Raw genomic sequence first — 25,392 nt, 5'->3', positions numbered from 1 at the left:
TATATGAAGTATGCTCTGTGTATTGAGTCAAAGTACTCTCTAAAAGTAATTAGTATACATATTTTCATATCTGGAGAAAATGAAAATTGAACATGTGGTTCCTTTACTCTGTGGTTGCCATGTAAGGCAAAGTGTGGTTTAAGTTGCATTTGTTTTAGGTTTTGGTTTCATTGTTTTTTTTTAAAAAGTCCTGATATTTTAATGATTTTTTTTCAATACCCAAAAAAAGGGAAATAAAGGACAGACTAGTTATAAATCATTTGGAAGCAGCTGCCATCACATGCCCTTTACATGTGCGCTTATGTACTCAACAGTACACAATAAAAGCATTGCTGGGCAGATCTTAAAGTGCAGGAGGAAAAAGTTCAAGAGCAAGAGACTGCCCCCAGCTCCCAGCTTAGCAGATCATGTGAACACACATGACTCTAAGCAGCACAGAGTTTAGGTAGCAAACAGCAGCTGTGAGAATTTCCAGAATGTTAGACTTGTGTGTCTGTTTAAAATTTTCTCCTAAAATGTTTTTGCTCAAGAAGAAAGCTATTAATCTGACCTTTACATAGAGTCCTTTTTTGTCAGGGATCCCAAAGTGTTTTACAGATGCAGAGATTTGGTACTGACATGCACAAGTCAGAGGGAAAGTTAACAGGCTGACTGCACCATGGCTGCAAAGAACTTTGGCAATGCAGAAAAATGACTGACTACAGGTGGACTTCACTACTACGTTCCCTGAAAGACCATACAGCAATACTGCGTAGCAGCTCAGGTCGGGAAGTGTGGGATACTTTACTCAGCTGAAAACATAGGTGAGTTAACAACACTAGACTGTACGAGAACAATGGTAAACTGCTTTAAAAAGAGAAGAGGCAGCAGCTGAGCTCTCTGTAATTGGCACTTGTGGTGAAAACATAGATTGTATTGCTGAAATGTGAAATTCCAGCATTACATTGATTCCAGGAAAGAGAGTATGAGGTTGTTTGAGGGTTGATTTAGAATAAATAACCACTTCCTACAGTGCTGTCTGTGCTCATTATTTACCCAGCTGGGCCTTGTTTAGTTTATAAATTCAAAATCCACTACAGCAGAGTGTTGGGGCATATTAGAACAAAAAAGGAGGCTTAGGATAGACTGTCTTTTGGTATACTCAAAATGTCTACAATTTATAGAATATGTTCATAGGAGAAGTTGTACGTAAAGTTTAGCAGTGGTAGGATGGTAGAAGGTTAGTATATGGATATTTTTACCACTTCTTGTATGTGAAATCTCATTACCCTTGTACCTGTCTCATAGACATAGAGGGAGAAGAGCCTAAAACCAAAGTTCTTTCATTTTAGAAAGACTAGTTGGAATTCTTTTACGTTCAGTTATGTTTGCTAATTCTAACATTTCAGCACCTTTCCTTGAAAACTAGTGTTTTTCGGAATGGGTGTTTTTCAAATCCGTTTTGTTATTCCTTTTCCTTCCTCTGACTTTACTGTTAAGTTTGGCTTGCCACTATGCAGGAGGAGGAAAGATGAAGGAAGGAGGAGGTGGTAACCCTCTTTGCTCTGCTTACTACCTGTTCTCCCTCTTTCCACTGGCACAAAATAAATTTTGTACTGTTTACAGAGCTGTCAGAGACAAAGAGGGGTGGGAGGGAGGAAGAGGACAACAGAAAAAGGTAAGAATGGGAAGAAACCTTTGCCCTCTGGAGTCATGGTGAGGTAAACATGCATCCATTCACCCATCTGAGAATGACTGTAGTGTAAATTAGATCATTTTAGTGCATAATGAGAATTTACTCTCCTACAACTGGGAATTAGCTAATAAAGTCTTAATTCCATTTCTCTGTGACCGAAGAATTTTTTAAAATTGTACAAGTTAAATGATGAATTAACTCAGCAAACTAGTCCCTTAGAGATGGTATTTACCAGGTGAATCAGGGGAGCTGACTGATGTAATCCTGATCTTCCATGAAGGTATGTATATGGCTTTATCAGGTACTCCCTGATGGCCTGGGCAGTCCTGCAGAAACCCACGGGGGGGATTGTGCTACCTGGCGGTGTATGCACAGTACTGAAAAATTCATGTGGAATTAGGGGTTTGTGTCTTTATCCCAGAAACCTGAAAGTAGTTTCCTTTGATTCTTTTTCTTAGCAGATCTCCTGTCTGTTAGCTTTGATGATCTGTGGGGTCTGAAATATTGCAGACTTCTGTTTCAAAGGTTGTTCTATAGGTAGGAGTATTTGAAACCAAAGGGAGGATGTTTGGAGCTCTGTGTGGACCTAACTCAACAGAGTTTAATGTGTGTTGGACATAAATGGAGGTCTGCAGTACCAGTACATACAGGCATGACTGGAAACCACTGGGCTAAACCCATCCCAAGATAGTAGTGACTTCCTACTCCCTGTCTAAAATGTTCCAGAGAGGGACAAGCAATCCTTATGTACTGTTTCTAAAGAGACATGTCACAGCAGTTTGATGCTGATTTACTGCTATTTGAATTATCTGGTTTGAGTTTCCTTTTTCTCTGAAAGGACTTTTTTCCAAATATTTTTAAACTTCCTTCCTCGTGTTTGTCTTTTTTCCAGATTCCAAAATTAGATCAAGTCACATTTCCTCATGGAACTTCTGCTGTAAGGAGGCATTGAGCTTTTGCAGCCCCTAATCTGAAGGTGCCTGCTCCAGTGGATGACCTGCGCTGTCATGCACGCTATCCAAAAACAATTGGACAATGGCAAACTTTAAAAGTTAATGCATGTCCTGATTACTGTCCCACCCCCCTCAGCTTGTGATTTCTGACTCTTTCTTGATGTCGCTGAGTCCTGTTTGTTGAAGGTACTATTTAATCCATGACTTGCCTGCTGCATTCTTGTTTGACCTGTTAACTGTTAAAGCAAAGAAGTTATTTTAAGAATGGGCTTGTCAAAGAGGGAATGTCTCATCCCTTCAAAGACCTCTAAGGATTAATATTTGATTAAAATGTGACTGCAGCATGAAAATGGGTGCCCTGTGTCTTTTTGTAAATGAATGACTAGCAAACTTGTGGACTGTCTGGTTTTTAATTGGCAAATTATTCAGTGAATGCTTCAGGGGGAATTGCAGGGGAGGGTGAGGAGTGAGTTGATTTTTAGATAAATTCATTGCTACTTTTATTCCTAGAGATAGTCTGAAGATGACTAAATCCCCAGATGTATCCACAGATGCAGTTTAAATTCCCTCTCTGGAAAAGAGGAAGAGGACATGCCCTAAAACATAGGATAACCCCCCAGGCCCTGACTTGTGCAGCCCCATATCAAAACCAGGAGGTTGGGTTTGTGGTCATCTTAGTGGTGGCTGTACATATGACCCAAGCAACTGCTGCACCATTCTTTTTGCCTGCTGCTTTCTTTATGAATTTCAGTGAATGTCTACTGATAAAATCTGCTCTCAAAAGGGCTTGGAGACCAAATTCCTGTCCATTTTCATGTTCTGATGGATCAGAAGGACAGCCAAATCTTTAGATATGATTATGTACGCTCTACAGAAGACTCTAGGACAGTTGGTACAGAGAGGGAAAATAATGGGTAGACTTACTGTATAGTTACCTAAATACATGAGTGGATAACACTGTATCAGTCTACTGGAAAATACCGCGGAAAGGGGTATCAGGACAAGGAAAGAAGCATAGCTTGAATTTGTTTAGTTTTACTTTTGAGTTTGTAAGTCTTGATAGCACTTTGTAAAAAGAAGAGACTGTCCCATTTGATATGTATGGGTTTGATGTTGCTATCTTTGCTTCTCTAAGTAATGTAATCCGATGTAACAGCTCATTAGACACAAAGGGCTCCAGAAGCAGTCTCTTTGAGTATGCCTCTTGCTGGGTCAGCGTGCGGCTTCTGCAGAGGTCTTTGACTAATTGTCTTTCCTTGATAGTTGGCTGCTGACTTCATAGTAGGAACAGAATAGCAGAAAGTATTTTGAAATGAAAGAACAAAGCCCGAAGGGCTACTTTTATTTCCAAAGCACTCTCTTTCAAACCATAAAGCTTGGTAGAAGTGAGATGTGCGGGCAGCCTCTAGTACCTAGATTACCCCTGCACTGTGGACAGGCCACGGAGTAGTGGTGCCAGCTGCAGTCAGAGACTTCTTTTTTTACATGCTCAATGATCTGGAAGACAGACAATTGGGAATGTTTGATTAATATGGGTATTTATCTTTATACAGCTGGAGACAATGAGACATTCCATGCAGATTCAGGGTGCATGGGAGTCAACTGTTGTTTTAGCTTTTCTCAGTGGAAAAGGGGCCATTATTTTTAATGACAAGAAAGACTATACAAATAGATCTTGAATCACCTTAATGTTACATTTTTCTTTTTTGCCTGATGTTAATTAAATTGCTTCAGCGAGATACTCTGAAATGCAATATAGGGTGGAATATATGCAATATATACGTATGTTTGCATCTTCTTCATTTCCATTGCAAGACTGCTAAAATGTTATATAAAAGATGTAAACCCAATTTGTTGTAACATTGGAAAGGAAAACCAAGTGCTCTGTTGCTTTTTTAGAGTTTTATAGAGTGCTTTGGTTACTTTTGTAAATGCCTTAACTGATCTTGTGTGGAAAAATGTGGCTATTTTCTCATGTTACAAAGAGGCAAATATTTCCTCAGGATTTGCCTTGCCCCTTTCTGGCTATTCTTTCTTGGCTTTGCAAGCAATTTCATAAAGTCCCAAATCTGTTCAGTGCTCCCTGTTCACAGTAGGCCCCCCTTCTCAATTTTTGCAGACCTGGCCAAGAAGATGATGTGTTGGGCACAGGAGCAGGAGCCAACAGTTGGCAGGGCATAGGCCATTGTTGCATTGAATGCTTTGTATTGTGGTACCACAGCCAACAGCCATGGGATGCATGGGAACGTGTGAAGGGATTGGATGTAATCTGGATTTGCTGTGATTCTTTAGAAAGGGATTTCCAAGAAAAGAGATTTATAGACAGAGTAACATCATGCATTGCCACTCAATATCATCAATGTCTAGTACAAAGCTTTGAAGCTGGGAATACACATAATTAGATGCTGTTTAAGAATAGACTGCATAAGGAAGCAAAGATGGTAAGAGGGTTGCAAGTGGGTGGTATTGCATAGCTGCATCCATTAGTGACTTGAACTCCTTGAAGAGTACATTAGACAGAGTTGTACCTGAATGAAAACTTAGCATTTGAGATCTTTGTGGAAGTAGGCCTTACTATGTTAAGGGAAAAAGAACATTTCCAAAAATGTTTTGTTACAAATTTATTTATAGTTTCAAGGTTGAAAAAGGTGTAGCTGCAATGACTTATATAGCTAACATAAAAGTCTCAGTGGGTTCATTCCAGGTGCACTCCTCTCTTAGGTCTCCCTGATTTTAGCCAGTAGCTTCTGTTTTACTAATATTGGTGACTTCTGTCACTTCTTAAGAGGACACTGAAGAGCAGGAATGGGTTTTCCAGTGATCTGCAAGATATATTTTGAAACATCACAGAAAGGTTTCGAATCTGGGCTGACCTTATTTGTGGGTAGCAATGTCCCAGACATGATGGACTGGCTGTCATCATATTTGTAGGGCTGGAAATTTCTAGGGTTGGTCATACAGCCTGGTAATGAGGCATATGCAGTATTGCCTCATTCTCTTTAACATTAACAGTTTGAACTCAATACCAGCTATATGTATCATGTACCCTTGTAATTTAAATTGTAATGGTGTGCAACAACAGCAATAGCTCAGTGAAAATGTATTTAGAAAACGATGCACATGGTAGATTAAATTACTGATCTAACTGGAATGTTTAGACTCCAGGTATGTCGTGTTGAACTTGGACAGAATAGAGGCCTGGGAGAAATATATAGTCCCTGTAATGCTGCATTTTTTTAGTCATAATGGAATTGTAACTAAAATTCCTGCTGGTCTTTGACTGATGGTCCTGGCCATCCTATGTGCTTCTGAAATACAGTTTAGCATAACAGAGTTTCTCCAGCTTTCACCCAGCTTACTCACAATAGGGAAAGGTTTTCCAGATAGCCAGGGAAGCCGTGTCAATCCCTAGTTACTCTTGTGCCCAAGCTCCTGTTGTTTGTGCCAGCTTGCTTGCTTACCCATAGCCATATTCATCTCCCAGGGAGACAGTGCTGGCTTGTCAGACTGCAGTTGCCCTGAACAGCCACCATAATGGTTCAAATTAGGGCAGCTGTTTTCACAAGCTGCCTCTGACATTAAATGAAACAGAACTGGCCCAGTGCTTAGCACTTTGGAAAAGCCATCCTCTTTGCAAAAAGCATTTTAATTCTGAATAAAACATTGGGTTGGCTTTTAGCTCATGAATAGCACTTTATTCCACTTCAATAAATATCAGTACCGACAAGTAACCACATCATGTCATGACCTTACCTAAGTGTATGGCAACATTCCAAGTTAATTTTGGCTATTATTTCCACAAATGCTTAGGTCAGGTTTTCATAGGTATTTGATTCCTAGTTTGGCAGTGCTTTTGCAGGCACAAGGGCTGTAAAACAACCTGACCAACTATCAAGGCTCCATGGACTAGTTCTGGCACTTGAGAGTAACTCAGGTACTGCCTTCCCAGACTCCTCCTGAGGAGTTTGCTTCTTTGAGGAGCATGTGACAGTTGAGTGCTGAAAGACAACTGAAGAGCTAGAATTTTATGGGAAGGTTTGGAAAGCAGTATTGCTTTATTAACAGTGAAAGTTAAAGCAATTAAAAGTCAGTGGAAGACAAATGCACTCTTATCCTACTTGTGCTCTCCAGAGTCCATGAGGAAGGGATGTCTACCAGGGTGCAAACAGGGAAACAAGTTTTCTTCTTGCCTCACCAGGACCCTGATTCAGACAGTCTGCTTTCTGCTTGGACAACTGAATGAAATGCCTTGGACAACAGAATGAAGCTTCTAATGCTACTGTAAGATCATTCCCACTACAGTCCCAACCAGCAGTTGCTTGGCCTTGTCGTGTGCTATCATTGCAAAGATGAACTTCTCATCATGGTTCCCCTTTTTAAGACTGTATTTGAATAGAGGGTCATCTTCATTTAATAACCCTCTTATTGGAGTTGGAGGCTTGATAAAGATAGTTCATAACCTCACATGGAAGCCCGAAGTTATCATATGCTCATTGTGGGATTGTTAAGAGGGCCAGCACTTAGGTAACTGTGTTTCTGAATGCTGAAATACCTTTAAATTCTGTCCCTGGGATCACTGAATGTCAGTGCTGTGTAGTTTCTGAAACGCCTAAGTCGTTGCTATAAATGGAGCGTGGTTGCTTAAGTAATTTCAGTGCTTTAGGATATTTTGTACCCTCAGCTTGTTTGCCAGTTAAATAGGGAAGGTTATTTTGTTGCAGATGCTCTGTGTAGGCTATCACTCAAAATATTAACATTAGAAAGTGTAGACTCCTGCCAGATTTCTCTTGACATTTTTTATTTAGTGCAGAGAAAAGCAGATTGAGGTTCGCCATTTAGTGTTTGATGGAAGGCCCTCTCTCTGTCAGTGCTCTGTTCCTATACAGCAACGAAATCCCACATACTGTACTATATTCTGCCAGGAAATCTGCTAACCTTTCATGTAATATGTAATAGGTTTTATAGCCAGTGCTGCAGAGCTGTTTTCCATACAGGAGGTTTTTCAGCTATTTTTTTCTGCTGCCTTGGTAGGATGCAATGGTTCATTCTACAGTGCCAGATGTACATAAAACAGGAAATTATATACTGTTCTCTTGCTTATTGAGCAGAGAGAAGAATCTACTTTTAAAACCTAGCTGGGAGAGGTTGCTAGAAATGCCAAGTTTAAAGAGGCAGATCAAGTATGGGAGATGAGAAGGCAAGACAAAACTTGCCTGAATGTGATGATGAATGCTAAATCTCAACTGAAATGCAGTTGATGTACTGACATTAAAGGGAATGTACTGAATATATAATGACTGTGGATATATGCATGGGGTTTTGTATTGTAAGATAATAAAATGAGTAGTTCTTTGTACATACATTTACTGACACTGATGGGAATCTCAGGAGAGCTCTAATGATCTATATTTAAAGAGATATCAGCCCAGTTACATACTGTAGTGTTTGTCTATTCCTGAAGGAATGCAAAATAATATTATTTTGTTTAGCAGTTCTGTGGGATCCTTAATCTACATACCTTGAAGCGTTTTACAAATATTAAGTATTTAATTCAGTAGCATTCCACTGGGCTGTGTTCACAGGGATGGTGATGCACTGATTATAGAGATCAAGTTAAACAGTCCCTCATGAATAACCCTGGTGCCCAACTGGTCACCCCTAGCTTGCAGGTTCTTTCTATTTGGCCTCTGGCCTTTTCCTGTCAGGTACCAGGGAGCAGCTGCTTGGCTACCCTGCTGCCTAATAGCCAAGTGCCTCCTGCTGCCCATCAGGCTGTTTCAGTGTCTGAAAACTGAACTCTGCCACTTGTCCATGCAGGAAGAGAGTATGGCTTGGGCTGCGTGACAAGGAGCCACCGCAAAGCAGGCCTCTGGATGCTGTAGCTGCAGAGGTTTGACCATTCTGCTGCAAGGCATGAAAAGAGAACCATAAAGGAACATACCAAACATAGTATTCATTCTCATTAGTAAGCCATGCCTAACATGTGACACTGAGAATTTTAGTTCTAAGGAGATAAATCTTTTATCTTTCAGAAACTTCTAAAACATACTGATAAATTCAGAGATGATTTGGGTCAGGCTCTTTGTAGCATTTTCTACTAGACAGAGCCACTTTAGGAGCTGTTTTTTATGCGTGTGTTACTGTTCTTTGTACTGTTTAGGGTGATGGTGAGAGATCTAGATAAAATGTAGCTCTGCACAAATTAGAGAAAAGACAATCAGCTTCTCTACTGGGAGTGCTGCTCCAACAAAGGAAGTGTCAGTTCAGTCCAAAGTCTTGTCACTTACCTTTCATCTGGTAGCTTGAAACAGCTTTTCTGGTCACCATCGTCTCCTTCTGCTACTAGTATACACTCTGGAAACCCCTCCTGAATTACATCTCTCTGTTGTTCTAATTAAGCTGATATATAAGCATTATTTGAGTTTTATGTCTTTTGGAAAAAAGTCACACTGACTTGAAATTGGAGTAACACATTGGTGCATCAGACCTTTAGTTTCTGTCTTGGGGCGGAGGAAATCAGCAGGCTTGTGTTGGTCTTGCTTGGCATCTTATTTTGCTCACTTCTTCATTAAAATGGCACCTTTGAACACTTGTAGCTATTTTCCTTTGTAAGAGGCCAGATTTGATGCAGCTATTGTTGACAAATAATCCCCTATTAAGTATTCGGGCACTAGCACTTTCTTCTCTTCTCTGTGTTTTCCCACTTGTTTCTGTTTGCAGCAGGATTAGCTCTAGCTGAAGCTAGCACTACAGACACTCACTGGGCCCTGCAGTCATTCAGTAGGTCTGCAGGCCTGTTTGCATGTCATCTTTGTAACGCCTGTCAAGTTTGTTAAGCTTAGGTACCGGTGATTGGAAACCTTTGTGATTTTGCCATGAAAAACCACCACCAGATGTTTTTACAAGACAGTGGCAAGAGTATGTCATACCTATTCCATAGGGCTTTTGTTTACTGTTTTTGGAACCTACAGTGATTTCCTAAAGCTTGAGTTGAAAACAATTTCTGAAATCGTTATGTGGTTCTTCTGCGGAGGGACCTTTGAAGTCCTGTGCTTATCTGCGTTCCCTATTGCTGAGGCAGTGCAACAGTGCCTGGGAATAGAAGAGGGCCAGGACACAGCTGGAACATAGGCTGGCTGTATGTGGCCCTTCCCAAGGATGAAATTTCTCACTGCAGAAATGAACAGGAAATCTGTTAAAGGGTAGTCTGACTTCACATTTCCCAGTTTGAACCAGTTTTGGTTCAAGTATCAGTTATGGTGAGTGAGTGGCAACTTGGGAATATGACAGAGATCTCCTGAGATCTAGTCTTCAGTATTAGTTAGTGGACAATACGCCTTCCTGCCAGAAGGCAGGTGCTCGTTAGTGCTATTGGAACAGATCAATAAATACAAATCAGTTTTGCTGAAGCCAGTGAAGCTGTTAATTTATGTCAGCTAAGGATCCATTCCAACACAGGTGTGTATGATGGACTTTAACTCCATAGGAGTTATGCAAATAATGAACTTGCATAAAAGACAGAGATTACAGTGGCTGTCTTATCTAAAAGATACCAAGACTCTCACCAAGATACCAAGAAATCTGAAGTTTATAAAACTAAAGAGACAGTATAAAATTGCATTCTGTGATGCTCTTTAAAGAACCAGCTAGCAATGTGTAGGGGAATACTTGTAAATTGAAAACTAGCCAGTTAAATATGGTAGGCATATGTGTACAGCTTCGTATTCTATAACACTGAATTCCCCTCAGTACTTTCAAAGGAAGACAGATCAGATAAACAGCAGTTACCATATGGGGAAAAAAAAATATATATTATATGGAAACAATATTTTTGCCTTATTTCTAATGTGTTTGATTTTTATTACAATATGGGTTTCAAAACTTGTCTCTAATACTGTTTTAGAGTTGTGAGTTAACAGAAGAATTAAGTGAAGTGAATTTAGATGTGAAGGCAGCGTTTTCTGTCTGTTAATGAAAACTTTCTTACAGGCTGTTCTATAATTACACTTGTGGCTTGGTGGATAATGCCTTGTTCCCATACGCAAGTCATTTGATTCCTCTGGTGCCTCATAATGCTCAAGAAGCATGGACTCTTGCAGTGACTCATGCTGTAGCTTATTTTACTGCATATTCTATATAAAGACTGTCTTTGAACGGTAAGTGGATACACAGTATCAAAGTGACAATAACAAGCTTTGTCTGTCTTGCTTCACGACAGAGAAAGAGCCCTACAAAAACAGACGGAAGTGTAGGTCGTTGCAAATTAGGTAGCCCTTCAATTAAGAAATGCTCTAACTCTAGTATTACCAGTGACCTCGTCTTGTCTTCTAGAGGGACTGAAAATCTTGTCCCAGTATAACAATATGCTTGCTTCAAGAATTAATCATTTTTCTTGCTGTCAGAAAAAGGGTGAAGTATAGCAGATTACTTCTCAACAGAACCTGCCTCTCTCCTATCAGAGGTGCATAACAATACCCATGCATATTTTTTACCACTGTAACAGCACGTAATAGCAATGTATTCCAAGCCAGAGCTGCCTGTTTCAGATGCTTAGCACCTTCATTACTGGTGCCCACAAAATCCTGAAAAATAGCAACTTTAGGACATGCCAGTGTGTGGTCGTAATGAAAACACTTAGAATTGCTAAGAATAAGAATTGAAGTTGCAAGTAAGTTTGGGATATAAAGATAATCACAGCCAATGAAAATGATTGAAAAGTTTTTCTGTGAGTGGAAGGACTCAAAAAGCTGATTTCCTTTCCATTTTTGCTCTTTCCTGCCACCAATATTTACCATAACTTCCATGATGTATCTTCTTGATGGTAAACAACATATGTGGTGTTTGAAGTTATATCCTCAAGGATTAGCCAGCTGATGTGAGTGTACAGACTGGTCAGCTGGCTGTTACTGAGTGAATGTGTGACAAAGAGCGCTGCCTTCTTTTCCCTTAGTCGTAACAGAATATTTGGGATCTCTCTCCTATCAGTAATTTTTATTTAGTTTCTAGGACCTTATTTGAACCCTATCTCAAATTTGGTTAAAATTTTTCCACTGGAGTCAAAAAGTGACTGGGAAGAAGGGAGGAAAGGGAGGAATTTCCTGCCAGGCAAAGCAGTTACGTTTCCTTAGAAAGGCAGAGCAGCAGAATGGAGTCTGTTTACTCGGAGCTGAGTACAGAAGGTCTGACACATTTTGGCCACAATTATAACACAGACAGCAAGGTTTGTTTGGGTGTGCTTTTAATGAGAAGGTTGGGAAAATTATCAGGGACTGTTCAGTGTAACAGAAACAGACAGAAAGATGAGTGGACAAGATGCTTTCTCCTCCCAGCTGCCACTGCACAGCCAGACCCCGGGTTATTTACTGTGTCCTCCTAGCAGGGCCTTTAAAAAAACACTTTGTAATGTCCTTGTTGAGTCTCTTCGAATTTTCAAAATGTACTTGTGCAATGTAAGTCTTAAGCAATCCATTCATCTTCATTTGATAATCTACAGAAATTATTTAAAATCATAATGTAGTAATATTATGCACTGTTATTTTTCCTGCTCTTCTGAAAACCAATTTAGTTTGCTTTCCATGTAAAACCAGTGTATTTATCTAGTACAGCTGTTTTCTTTGTGTAAATATTATTCATTGCAATACATTGTTTCCAATGGGTTTGGAAGAAGAACAGCCAGGGTTCATGAGAAGCAGGTGGTAGCGCCTCCCCAGCACAGCCTGATTTATTTATTTTAATACCTTTTTGTCATCCTTTAAACAAACAAATGAAAAATGATTCCATAAAAAAGAAGGAAATAAGATATTTAAGAAGTGAACAATTGAAAGCAATGAACTAGAATGATGTTTTACTTTCAAAACTAATGTGTTACTCTACATCCTGGTTGTATTAAACCTATTAATCTAGTGGGGTAGGTTGAGATTTCAATATGCTAGTGAAAATTCTTTTAGCCATGTGCAAGGGGGTACCCAGAAGAAATGACTGTTTGCCCAAATGGAACAGAAACATAAAAGTTCAGAAAATTTATTCAGTTTCTAGTGAGCTTGCTATCAAATAGGTAACTTTTAAAGTCAAGTATAAGTTTTAGAATATACTTTTAAAAGCCAGGTTTTCCAGAATGGCAAACTTAAGTGCCACCAATGTTTCATGGAACATTTTTAGCCAGCTTGATAGAAGTTGTCTCTCCCCTGAGGAGCTGGTACTTGGGCATTTGTGTTGACAGGTTTAGGATGCTTGATCTTGGCAAATTGTTTCTGGAGGAGTCTTAGTGCAGGAATCAGATTTTCTCATTGCCTCTCAGATATGGAATTTCCTTGCCAAATTGCCTCACAGAACTGCTGTGTTTTTACATATGTGTTCTATGGCCAAGTTTAATGGTCTGTTAGTGAGCCTTCAGTGACTGCCTTTCTCTTACAGTTGATTACAGTCTTCCACCATCATCATTTGTGTAGTCCTTCCACGTAAACTTATTAACTGTGCCTCTTTGAATCTGGTCATGTCTAGTTAAACCTCTGTTTGGGATAGTGTTGGCTCTGTTTCTCCATTGCATCCCTTTTTGGTGGTATAGCTGTAGTGCAAGGATGTAACAAATACCATTCTTTTACATCCCAGAGAGTGTTTCCTAAGGCATTCTCATTTCAGCCTTTTGAGGTCTGTCCTGTGATGACTGCCAAAGCTGTGAACTTCTTGTTCTCAGTTTTCTCATGCTCTGGTATAATTTTATTTGCTTTATGTGAACAGAAATCCCCAGTGAAATATCCTCTTCTTGTATTTAGTTAGTTTGTGCCATTCTGCACCTTTTGTACTGTGCCACTTGCCTGCTTGCATCCTGTCTCTAAGTGCACTGTGAGCCTTTCTGGGTGGGAGGCAGGAGAGACAGGATCTGACCTTTCATATTGTGTGTAGAACTTAGCAACGTTGGACCCCAGTCAAGATGATTTCAGGGCTCTGTTGGACAGGGGAGGAGACTGATATGATGTCGTACTTTTCTCCTTCCACCCTTTTTCTTTTTCTGGAAAGATTATTTTTCAGTTTAGTTCAGTACTTTACCCTTCATTGTTGGAATTGTCTCCATTTTTTTATGTGCCTCTTGCTTCATTTTTTTCTTTTGGTCATGTGTAGATTCATCCTTAACATCTTTTTGCTATTTTTTCCACCTAACAAAATCTACAGTGCATCTTTATTACTGTGCCCAGCTGCATGTCTCGAATGCTTTTTAATCTTGATGATAGATAACATGACAGGTTATAGTGAGAATGGAGGCTGATAGTGAGGAATGAAAATCAAGGTCACTGGTTTTTGTGATTATATATTTTACTGTGAAAGAAACTCCCATTAAAATAAAATGAAATAAATAGAAAACAAAGGCTTTTGAATATAAAATTCCTGCTCACACTGAAGTGTCAGCCTAGTCAAACTAGGCTGCAGGCTTGATACTCAGCTCAATTGGAAAAAACACAATTTGAGTAATATTTAAATGGTAACCAAAAGGATTTGGATTATTTTTACCCATCTGAATTGATCTGTGAGAATATTCTGTAATTTCTTTAAACAGGTCACTCAGAATCTCAGAGTAGTTTGGACTCTGCTTGTCTTCCTTTGAAACTCCCATTTTCTATCCTATTTTCTTCTAATTTTGCTTATAATTTACATCCTGGTGCCACAACATAAAAAAATAGCAAAGGAAAACAATGCTTATGGAAAATAGAGATTAAGCTTGTGATTGGAAAATTGGTAGAAGTTGTGTTATGTGCTGTTCATCTTGATCTGCAGAATCTTGTAAGCCTAGCCTGTCGCAACGACAGGCAGATTTAAGGAGCCTAGCTTCCGCCTGTTGTGAAATTGCTATCTAAGACATCAACAGGTAGAAGTGCTTCTTTGGTGGCAACAAGAGAGAGGAGGGAGTTAATTTATTAGGCATATCTGTCAGTCAGTTCATACTGTCTCCTTTTCTTAGTGTGCCGTCTTCCCTGAGGTCTGTCCACTCCTTGTGATACCTCATCTGCTCAGTGGACTGAAGAAATCTATTTAGGCTGTGTATTGCACTCCCCTGCTACCCTTCACCCATTGCTCACCAGAACATTTTCGCTTGCTTCTTATTTCTTGTTAATGTTTCTTTCTTAGCTAACAGTTAACTTTCAGTGGGACTTTCTTCATTCTTTTCCATCCCTGTGTGCCTCCGTTCCTCACTGTCCTCTCCTGTGATGAGGTTTAAAAATGTTTCGAGGGCTGAGGTGAAATGAATAATGTTACTGTACATTATGTCTAAAGAAATGATTGCGTGAGAAACAGCCACAGCAGGACTCTGGGTTAGAATCACAGATCAGCATTTGGTGTGCAAGCTTTTGTACTAAGTAAAACGTCGGAGGGAAAAACCTTGAAAACTTCCCTGTCCACGTAAGGCTGTTGTATTGAAGGTTGTTAAGGTATTTTACCTAATCTCTGTGTTACAGCACAACTGAATTCTTAACGTTGTCTGCATTTCAGTTTGATAAAAGTCAGTTGTTCCTCTCCAGTATGTTTTGATATCTTTAGACAAGATGCAGCTGTACAGGTCTATCAGAGGAGACTATGTTTCACAGGCCTTTTCAGGGAGCTTCAGAGGTGAGGGCCATGAGATGTTGGGCTGCGCATGTGGATGTCAGGCAGTATAGCTAAACACTGTGTTACAAAGTAGTTGAAATATTATTGTGAACTCTGGTGGGGAAGTACCACAGCCAGCATTTATTATAATATACTGTGCATGAAGGGGCCTCTGGATGTGAGCAGCTGGACCCACGAGAGATTTATGCTGTCAAGGTAATTCTAGTGGTGCCATTGCACTGACTGCTAGCTGAGTTGGAGCTCGGGTATTTTGGGGTCCTGTTGAGTGATACCAGTCTGATTGTGAGTGATTTTCTGTGTTGGAATACACTCGTTTCCATGCACTAGAAGGAGCAGGCTATGTTCAGTCATACTTCCTGAATTATAATTATTTAGTTTGTTTTTAGGTTTTCCCCTCTTATTTTATATGGTACATGTCTTTACTTCACAGCAGTGTTACTGAGTGAGCTGCACAAACTGCTTTTAAAGCAGCTCACACTGTAATCAAAATAATGCTTTAAAAACATTGAAGAAAGGCTAATGTTAGAAGGGAAATTCCCTTGTATGTTTACTTACTTACATTTATGAAATAGTCTCATTATTGTTAGGCAGAATCGAGTAAAAACAACCGCTTTGAGGAATTACCCATGAAAAGGAAGCCTTTAATATTAGAAGAGTATTGGAAGTTGTTATGTGTTTGTTTCTGTGAGAAGCAAAAGCATGGCATTAGACTGACCCAACAGAACTCATTAAGAGGTTTATATTGATTGTAGAGGAATTAATATTTAACCTAGAGTTTCCTTTCAGATGAAAACAAGTTTCTAGACCAACATAATTCTGTGCTTAGAGGTTTTAAATATGAAAAGCAGAGTTACAGATCTGCTCACCATTTTGCTTTTTCTTTGTTTCAGATCTCCTTGTACAAAAATACAAGGGGAGGAAAGAGAAGAAGCTGTTTATGAACAATAGATAAAGCCACTGCTGCACACAATGTCAACATAAGGCCAATATGTCATTTAAGTTGCACTTAAAACCTATTTTTAGGACTTAAGTACTGCACAGACCTTGTGGTGACCTTACAGAATTTCATTACAGAGGAGCATGACTTCAACCCACTGTCAGAGCACAGCCTGCACTGAGAGGTTTGCAGCTTCTCTCTATCTCAGTGGTACATACCTAGTTCCACATACATTTCTTCAGATGAAGCCTTTTTCATAATGTTAATGCAAAGATATGTTGGTCATATGTATCAGGCCTTCTGTATCTGCAAGGTGGTAATCTCAGGGTGGAACAAGAACTTGGTTTAGAGGCTCTTCTGACTTCTCTAATACACACAATCCTTGCTTTTTACTTGCGCTGCAGGTTAAGATACGTGATCAGAAACAAGGCACGTGTGTTGCTGCAATTACAGAATTTACCACTCTGTCAAAGCACTTTAGAAACATAAATGTCTTCTTGGTGTGACCTTTTGTCTCAGCTGACGCTCTGTTCCAGAAAAATGCTAAAGATCAGTGCAGGGAGGCACACCATATGGAAGAAACAGTGTAGGCGGCAGCCCATAGCTGTCCAGGCAAGGAGCTGGACAAAGCCAGCCTCATCCTGTGTTTGCAAGTCTCATATTACCTGTCTCTGATTTTCCTTGTACACTGTCTTCTTGCATAGCATACCCAGACTGAGCTCACCTGAAAAGGTGCATCTCTGATTCCCTCCTCATTAAAATAGTGTATCTGAAAATAGGAAATGTGACTGCTTCAGGGTAAAAGGAAGTATTTTGTGCCTAGCACTTTAGGAAATTGTTCTTGGAACAGGTTTCCCTTGTGCATGACCCATAAGATGATGCCAGACTTAGCTTGATCTAACTGCTGTCAATGTAGATTTAAAGGTTGGCTGTAGTGGTAAGAAAATTTATGTTAAAGTGGTAACTTCTAGTAGTTCTGCTCTTTGTTTTTGAGACATATTTGCTAGCTTTGCTAATAAAGATGGAGGTTTACAGTTGCAGGTATACATAGCAGAACAGTTTGAAGAAGAGTGAGATTCTATTCTGCCACTTACATAATACAGAAAATTCCAGCTAAGGTGTGATTTGCCACCTCTCTCCTACAAGTGATAATGAAAGGGGAAGGAAGGAGAGCACAGCTTTATTTTCTGATCTTGTATTGATATTGAAGCACTGCTGCTGACAGTCATCATCATCTGATTTTAAAGGGAACAAATTCAACACAGATACAACTGTGAAAAAGTAAATACAGAATTGTATGATGCTTTTTTTCAGCCACTTTTGAAAATTTGAACTTCACATTAAAAGCAGTTAAATTGTTACATTTTTTTTCCTTTAACTAGTTTATCTATTCTAGGGTTACACAAGTGTAGTAAAAGAAAACACATAAATCAAGTGGACTGTTTGTTCTTCTTCATTTATTTTCTTTGTCCTCTTTTAAGTGTATGCAATTTTTCCCACCCCTCCCAACCAAGTCCTGTCTCCACCCAACTGCATTTCCTGAGTGGATTCCTCTAGGAGAGAGAATCGGAGGGCTGCATGACGGCATTTCTATATTTAAATTAGATGGAGCAGAATAGACTGTGTAATTTGTTTAATCACTGCTCATGCTCTAATTTCCTTGGATTTGATTTTTTGCAGTGCAGTCTTATCTTCGGGTTTCTATCTGGTAGCCAAGTCTGCTATTTGGCATGATTTCAGGGAGCTGGGTGCATTTCTCTTCTCAACTAAATATCAAGGGGATTCTGTGGTGAAGCAAATTCTGCATACAGAGCTTTTCAAGCACGATAAATTGATTTAAGTGGGAATGTGACAGAAAAATATATGCCTCCAAAACAAAGAGATAAAATAAAATCTAAAGCATAGTTGATTAGAGCCATGCAGAAACATTCAGAAGATGGTAAATAGGTAAATAAATGGAAAAGATGCAGATTCATCTGCTGTTATATAAACTGTACTAATTCTGGGATCAGGATTCAGCAATTTTAGTACAGGCATTTCCTGTATTTATTTTATCTAAATATGACTAAATGGTACTTCACTTCTGCTATTTCAGGCCTTGTCTATCTCATTTTAATGACTTGATAGACTGACGTATACATAACAGTCTCTGTTCAGTAAGTCATGGTAAGATCTTCTATTTTTCCACCATACATAAAGATATGTTTTTGCTAAACAAAAGCATTGGTTTTTTTCCTGATTTGTCTTTATCCTTTCCTTTAGAAATATCGTAATTCTGTTCTCTTACCTATACCGTGAGTGACAGTGAATATATATATTTTGTGAATGACAAAGACAAGTGTTGAGTAATACTCAGGATATTTTGTGTTCTGGAGTGAAGCACCAGCTTCAAGCAATGATTCACTATCCAGTGTAAAATAGCCATGGGTCAGGTCCTTTTTGTGATATCCAGTTAAGTGACATTGACCTGAAATGTAGGGAAATTCTCTGATTGAGCTTGCTTGGAGAAATACGCTTAGTAATTTGTAAACTTAGAAGGTGGTATCTGAAATCAGAATTATGCCAGTCTCATCTGTGGGTCTCGGCACATACTATTGGGCAATAGCAAGTGTATTTTTTGGTTTCCCCTGTGTAACAAGATTGGGTAAAACCAGCTATGAATATGATTATCAGGGTTGGGTTTTTTTGTGGAATTCTGTAAGAATTAAGAATTAAAAACTTTTTATGGGAAAACACTAATGGATAGTGGGCAGATGACCTGAGATTTTACCTGTCAGTTCAGTGAAGAGCAGCCTTTGGAGCATCAGATCTAAAGGCAAAGATCTAGACTCTGAGACAGCAATCTCTGCTTGCTTTGATGGGTGAAAAGAGAGTCCAGGGATCTTCAGGGGCTCATTCACACCTCTCCTTATTGTTCTGGAGAGAAGAGAAGAAGAAACAATGCACCATGGGAGTGACGCACCCTGATGAGTAATACTCACAAGGGAGGGTGGTTCATTGCCAAAATTATATGACTGGTGCAGCCAACTCAGAGAAAGAACAGAGTTGTACTGAGAGCATCAGTGATCAATTATTTATTGTCAAAAGAAAATAGAGAAGCTGGCTTACATTGTCAAGGTACAGCATATATTTTCCAAGACAAACCATTGCAGGAATATGGACAGCTAGTACTAGGAGGATTGCCAAAGTCAGGTAAGAGTCAACAGTATCTAATAAAACAGTTAACGTTTTGAAAAGTGTGTGTGGAAAGGGCACCTTGATGTTTGGCCTAGAATTCCTACAACTGAAATGAATTATTTTGTGTTACTTCCAAATTTGCAAGTAATGAAGTCTCTGCCTTGTCACCTTCTCTGCTGCCACTGCTAGGTGGAACAGGAGGCAGCAGAAGTGCATCTGGTCAAGAGTGACACTGTGGGTTGAGATTGTGAGTCAGGGAGAAGGAGAAGGAGAAAAAGAGAGTTCATGTATTCAACCAAGCACCTGTTGCGGTCTACAAAACTTCTTCCAATGTTACCAGATACTTCCTAGCATCTGGTCACATGTAGGTTCACATTGGCACGGGGAAGCATCAGAAACCTGACTTGACTCCCATGTGCTACAAACCGCCATTGCCTGGGTCCTTATCACACAGTCCATCAAATACTCTTTCCTGACTGGAGAACTGCTGCACTTGAGGGGAGTATCTGGTGTGGAACCTGCGTTCAAATATTTATTCCTTTCATCAGTCCTGAGTCTTTCCTGTTAAGAGTTCTCTGGTTTTGCTACACAATGCACATAGACAACAAAGGCTCATCATTTTTCTTCACACCTACCTGGCTTGTTTTGGAGTGTTTGTATTGTATAGATCTATTTTTTGCTCCTTCTTTCCCTTTAAACAGGTGTTAGCTCTTCAGTACATGCAGCAGAATAGAAGAGACTAACTACAGAGACATATTTTATATACCTTATGTATGCTAGAAAAATTTGTAAGGAATTTATAGAGATAGCTTGCATCAGAATTATGGTAATTGCCTTTCTAAACATTAACATATAAAAATACACCAAATCATGTTCACAGAGTAGAAGAAAATCTATTGTAGTCATGAAAACCTCTGAGACTAACTGCAGCTAACTGTCAATGCAGTCTAAATAAGAGCATGTGAAGGAACACACTGGAAAATCTGACAATGAAGGGCCTTAGGAACTGTTGGTAGGAAATACACCCACAGCACCTCCTCAGTAAGGCAAGTGTGTGATTCACTTTCCTCCATTTCTCCCATCCCCAACTATTCCTTGTCAGCACTCTTCAGTGCTTCAGGCTGTATCAGTGGCTGAAAAGGTCGTGTTAATTTTCACCACTGCATGGATATGAGGTGGTCAGTAACTGGAAGAAAAAAATACTGTCTTTATTACTTGTGTTGTCATATTAGGTGCAGGAAGTGTCATCTTTAAGCTGTTGCATGGTAGAGTCTGTAAGTTGATAGAAATCTGAAGACAAAGTGAATAGGTCACAGTGTAATTTTAAAACCTGCTTGTCATGTTGGATTTAAAGAACTTGAGGACTTTTGGTAATAAACAAGCTTATGATGATTTGCTAACTGTTGCTGTCTTTCATAAGGAAAGCCTTTCCTGGCTTCATACTACCAGTGGAATACATTTTCAAAAGCCTTTTGTAAATATTTAGTCTGTTAATCTTCAGGATGATTTTAAATGCCACCTACGAGTACAATTTAACTTTAACTTGCATTTTCTTTTGATTTACAGACATTACAGTAACACCATAGGTCTCACAGTCAGTATTGTGTTTTCCTCATTTTCTCAGCTTTCAGAGCTCTCATGCATGGAACTTCATTATTCTGTCTGATACTGTGAATTTTTATGCAGTTACCAAGTCTTTGCATACTTGTTTCTCAGCAAACATTGTTTCCATGACTTCTTGACAAATAAGTGTCCCTTGACATTTAATTTGACTGATGATGTGATGCAATTTTAAGTGTAAATTATACCTCCTATGTCAACCCACACCCCACTGAGTTATCTTCACGGGAGACCAAGTGTAGGCAGTCGTATCAGCCCTCCCTCCAGATACAGAAGGTAGTTTCGTTTATGCAGAAGTCCCCTGGATGAGTCTGAACAACTTGAGTTTTCTGAGGGCATGTCTTGAATTAGTGCCTCTTCTGGTAATGCTGCCTGAACTCCTTTACAGGCAACACTGCTCACTGGGCTTGCTGTACCAGACTCGGAAGTAGACTCATCCTGTGGCAGGGTCAGACCTTCATGTGGAAGATGCCAGCGTTGAACTCCTTGTCAGTCTGTGCTTTTGTTTCTGGTAGGCTTTGGGATTAGCTGCCTACTTTGAAGTGTTATATGCAATTCTGGCTTGTTCTAACTGTAGGTATTTTTGTTAAGCTAGGCCTCCAGATCTTTAGGAAATTATATGGTGTGTTCTATGTTTCATTTCATGAGAAGAATAATCAGGAAAAATATTACAGAATTAATCAGAAGGGAAACTGTCATGTGGTGTATGATGATTGTGAACGTGGTATAGGAAATAAAAGAGAAAATGACGGTCTTCCTGCAATTCAAGTTCATTATCAAGGTAGATTAAATGTAGACTAATAATGTGTTTCTGGGAAAATGCTGTTTTGGGAAAAACAGAACAAAGAAACAAATATAATCTGAATGGTGAGGAAGAACAAAAGGAAAAAAACCTATAAAATTTGATTTTATCACATCCTATATGAAACATTTCAATTTTCCATCTCTAAGTCACATTTCAAGACAAAATTCAGTAGAAGGTAGAATAAAACATTTATCTACTGTTTGAGTAAAATGTTATTTCAGCCCCTTGTGACATGCTTTCCTTTGTTTCATTTGGCCAACCAAAATGAGTTTTTCTTTTGTTTTATGTATGCGATTTACTAGTTGAACTGAGAAAATAATTATTTCTCATGTTCTTCCTCTCACTGAGTTCCAGGCATAGGACTGGATGCAGAGCATGGTAAAGTGAACAGTTTGGGAAAGAAAATAGGAGATTTTTACCCTCAAATGAGGTAGCATGTATTTTATGTGACTAACCAGGGATATAACACAGTTTTGCCTCTGTAAGTTTTCGGCTGGATTATGGATGAGATTTAGATAATGTGTAACTAAGCTATAGGATTTAATAGCTTGTCTAAAAGTAGGATTGGATTATTAAGATTAATGTAGTCTTTGTAGCTTTTGTTACTATTTGGAATGCAAGACATTCAGTCTTTAGTGCTAGAATTGATGTTATTTTCATACCCATTTCCAAGAAAAAGAAATGTTAACAGGATAATTCAAGCATCTGTTAAAATCCAGCAGACCACTTTCTAAAAGTTAATACATCCAAACAGCTCCATAGAGCAAAGGATAACATTTTCAAATTAAAATTGTACTATAAGGGAAATATTCTGTCTCGGTTGTTATGTGTGCTTAGTTGAAACCTCCATGAATTTCAGCTGGTTGGTTGTTCACAATCAGCTCGTTGCACACCCTGAGGACTGCATGACACATTTTATTTATGCTGATAATCAGCATCCCTGTTGCACAAGCTTGTTTTCTGACAGTTCCAAAAGAGAATTATAAATGTTTACCCCTAAGCATGACAATAATATAGTATGATTGAAAACAAAAAATGTGTCACTTCTTCATTGAATGTTTTGTATTTGATAAAAGGATATTTTTTTCATTTGGTGTTATTTTTTAGCTTCTGTGAATTTCTTAAGCCCTAGACAGAGCTTTGAACCTTATTAATCATGTCACTAGCATTCACTGAAGAAAAATACCGGTTACTGATATCAGTTACAATTGTGTAGTTCACAGCAGTAGGAGGGACATTATTTTTATGGTTGCAAAGTTTCATCTATAATACAGTTTGTGTGTGTGTGTGTTTACATAACGCAAGGTTCTGGGTTTATGCTGGGTTTATGTGTTTCATAAACTTTGGTTTCTGAAAACCAAAGTTAGTGCGTTGGAATTAAATGTTTAGTAGTTTTGCACTAAATCCTGTATATTTCAAATTGACACCAAAATTGTAGTGGTACCTGATTCGCATGAATCCTTAGTTAACCGCCTTGTCTCCATCCCTACATTAAAGCGGCTTTCTAGCTTGAGTTCAGCTGAGTAGTGCAATTTCAAATGAGCTTTAAAACAGCCTTTATGGGAAATCACACAACTAAGTACAATATTGATTTATTAGAACCCTCAAAGTCATACTCTGGGGAAGATGGAGGAGGAAACTGTTTTAGCACAACTTTTGATAAAACAAAGGCAGCGTGCTCCAGTCAAGAAAGTAGGCTGTGTGGTGTTAAAAGACATGTCTGACTACCTCATATTTTGTGTGTGCATGTGAGGCACGAGGCAGCAGACACACAAATGTAAATACTACCTAATCCATTGAACAGCTTTATACATTTGTACCTGACTGAATGTGCCATTGATGTCTTTCAGAAATATCGACAGTATATGTCTGGACTTCTCACTCCTCCTTATGGTGTTATGGAAACTGGCTCCAACAATGACAGTAAGTGTGAGAAAATAGATGTTAAAGGTTAGAAAAAAAAGAAAAGAGAAGAAAGGGATAGATGAAAGTCCTCTAGTTTTGAGTGTTGGAATTTACATGTTAAATGCAATTCAGTATTATGACTGTATTAATACTGCATATAGTAGGAAATACTTTGGAACTTGCCTAACTGCATTCCCAGCTGTATCCAAGTGTACACAGAGCTGTACACAAATCTGCACTATGAGCCAGGCCTGTTGGTCAAAGCATACTGTATGATGTCACTTAACATTTAACTGGTTATAGGTGTTGCGTTATTTCCGTGGAACATGGCCATGAGTCCCGCTACTGAAATAAATATAACAAACTGACTTATTTTTTTAGTTGGGATGGGCTACACAACTTGCTTGGGAACCTAGGTTAGTGCTTGATCAGACAGCCTGCAGTAAACATGCTGCTGCCTGACCTTAGTTACATAGCTAAATAAGTTTGGGTATGTCTCTGCCTCATGAGAACCTGTCAAACTGTGGGACAGGGTTGCAGACACAAATCCAAGGGCAGCCTTTGGAATGCATCACTTCTGTAAATGAAGGTACTTTCATTTAGTTGCCAGAGGATTATTTAGATGCCTACCAGGACAATATCTGATGGCTAACAATTGCATCTGCAAATTTTGTCCCATATGTTATGTGTTCAGTATGTTCTATTTGTGAAACAATAGCATAGCATAGCATTTGACTCCAGGTACTAAAACACAGGTAATGTGAAATAAAAAAGCTGTAAGTAATTCCTGTATAAAGACTTCAAATATTACGTTGTGAGAAAGTACTATGTTTAGCAAGCTGTTTATAGTACTTACACAAGTTAGTTTTTTGTGTTCACAAGAGAAAACTTTTGTATGAATAAATCTGGTTTGCTCTTAAAAAATCGTAGATTAATGTGTAAGTTATCAAAGTATCGAACCCTCCAATCCCCTATTCTAGTAATAAATATCTCCACTGTTACTTAAAGAATGTACAGTATGTATCTATTTTCTGTATTCTTTTTTTTAGGAATGCCAGATAAGGACAGTATGTCAAGCAGTGCTCTTTGCCAAGTTTCTAAAAATTGTAATAAGGTAAATCACACCTAGTTTTGCCTTTGCTTTTTGACTGGGGGAGCGGGGGGCGGACGGGCAGGAATTTGGTAATAAAAATGCAAAAGTATAGCATAAAATTGAAAAGAACCAGGTGCAAATACAAAGCATGTCATTGCTGCATGTGAGTACAGTATAGCATTGTGCCATACAACTGGAAAAAGTAACTGGTTCTGGATCACCGTTATGAGAAAGTATACTGCTGCCCAAGTTTGTGTTACAATCTGGTTGTCCTATCTTTGTCAGAAAGGCGCTGAGGGTAAAGAAGAAAAGCAGCACTGTGACAAGACCAGTGCATTGCCGATGGATCGTAAAATTCATAACTAAATCCTATTTTAAGGCTTAACTGAGTCTTAACTGATGCATAGGCATTGTTCCGGCCCTTTGCTCAGGGTGAATTTTCTCCTGTGTTCAGAGAGCAGCTCTACATGCCAGTTCCCCTTTGTAAAATAGTTCTGTGCTTTCAGCCTCACCAGAGGAAGAACCCACATGAAAGAACTCATGAATATTTCTATGCCGGGTTTAAAGTAATTATAATAGTGGGAAGAAATAGTGTTGGGCGTTGCTGTAAAGATTAATAACTTTTAG

At 39.0% G+C, this 25,392-nt stretch overlaps 1 protein-coding gene across 2 annotated transcripts in view; it reads left to right on the top strand.

The window, feature by feature from the left end:
• The window catches only part of RAPGEF4 (Rap guanine nucleotide exchange factor 4), a 157,254-nt gene that overhangs the window by 51,026 nt on the left and 80,836 nt on the right, over nt 1-25,392 (top strand). For both annotated transcript variants that reach the window (XM_056349501.1, XM_056349500.1), the window contains exons 5-6: nt 23,618-23,690; nt 24,722-24,786. In XM_056349501.1, the coding sequence (XP_056205476.1) occupies nt 23,618-23,690; nt 24,722-24,786 (138 nt within the window). The remainder of the gene's footprint in view (nt 1-23,617; nt 23,691-24,721; nt 24,787-25,392) is intronic.

Source organism: Falco biarmicus, chromosome 8 (genome assembly GCF_023638135.1).
Source record: "Falco biarmicus isolate bFalBia1 chromosome 8, bFalBia1.pri, whole genome shotgun sequence".
Taxonomy (NCBI): domain Eukaryota; kingdom Metazoa; phylum Chordata; class Aves; order Falconiformes; family Falconidae; genus Falco; species Falco biarmicus.
This window is presented reverse-complemented; position numbering and strand designations above follow the sequence as displayed.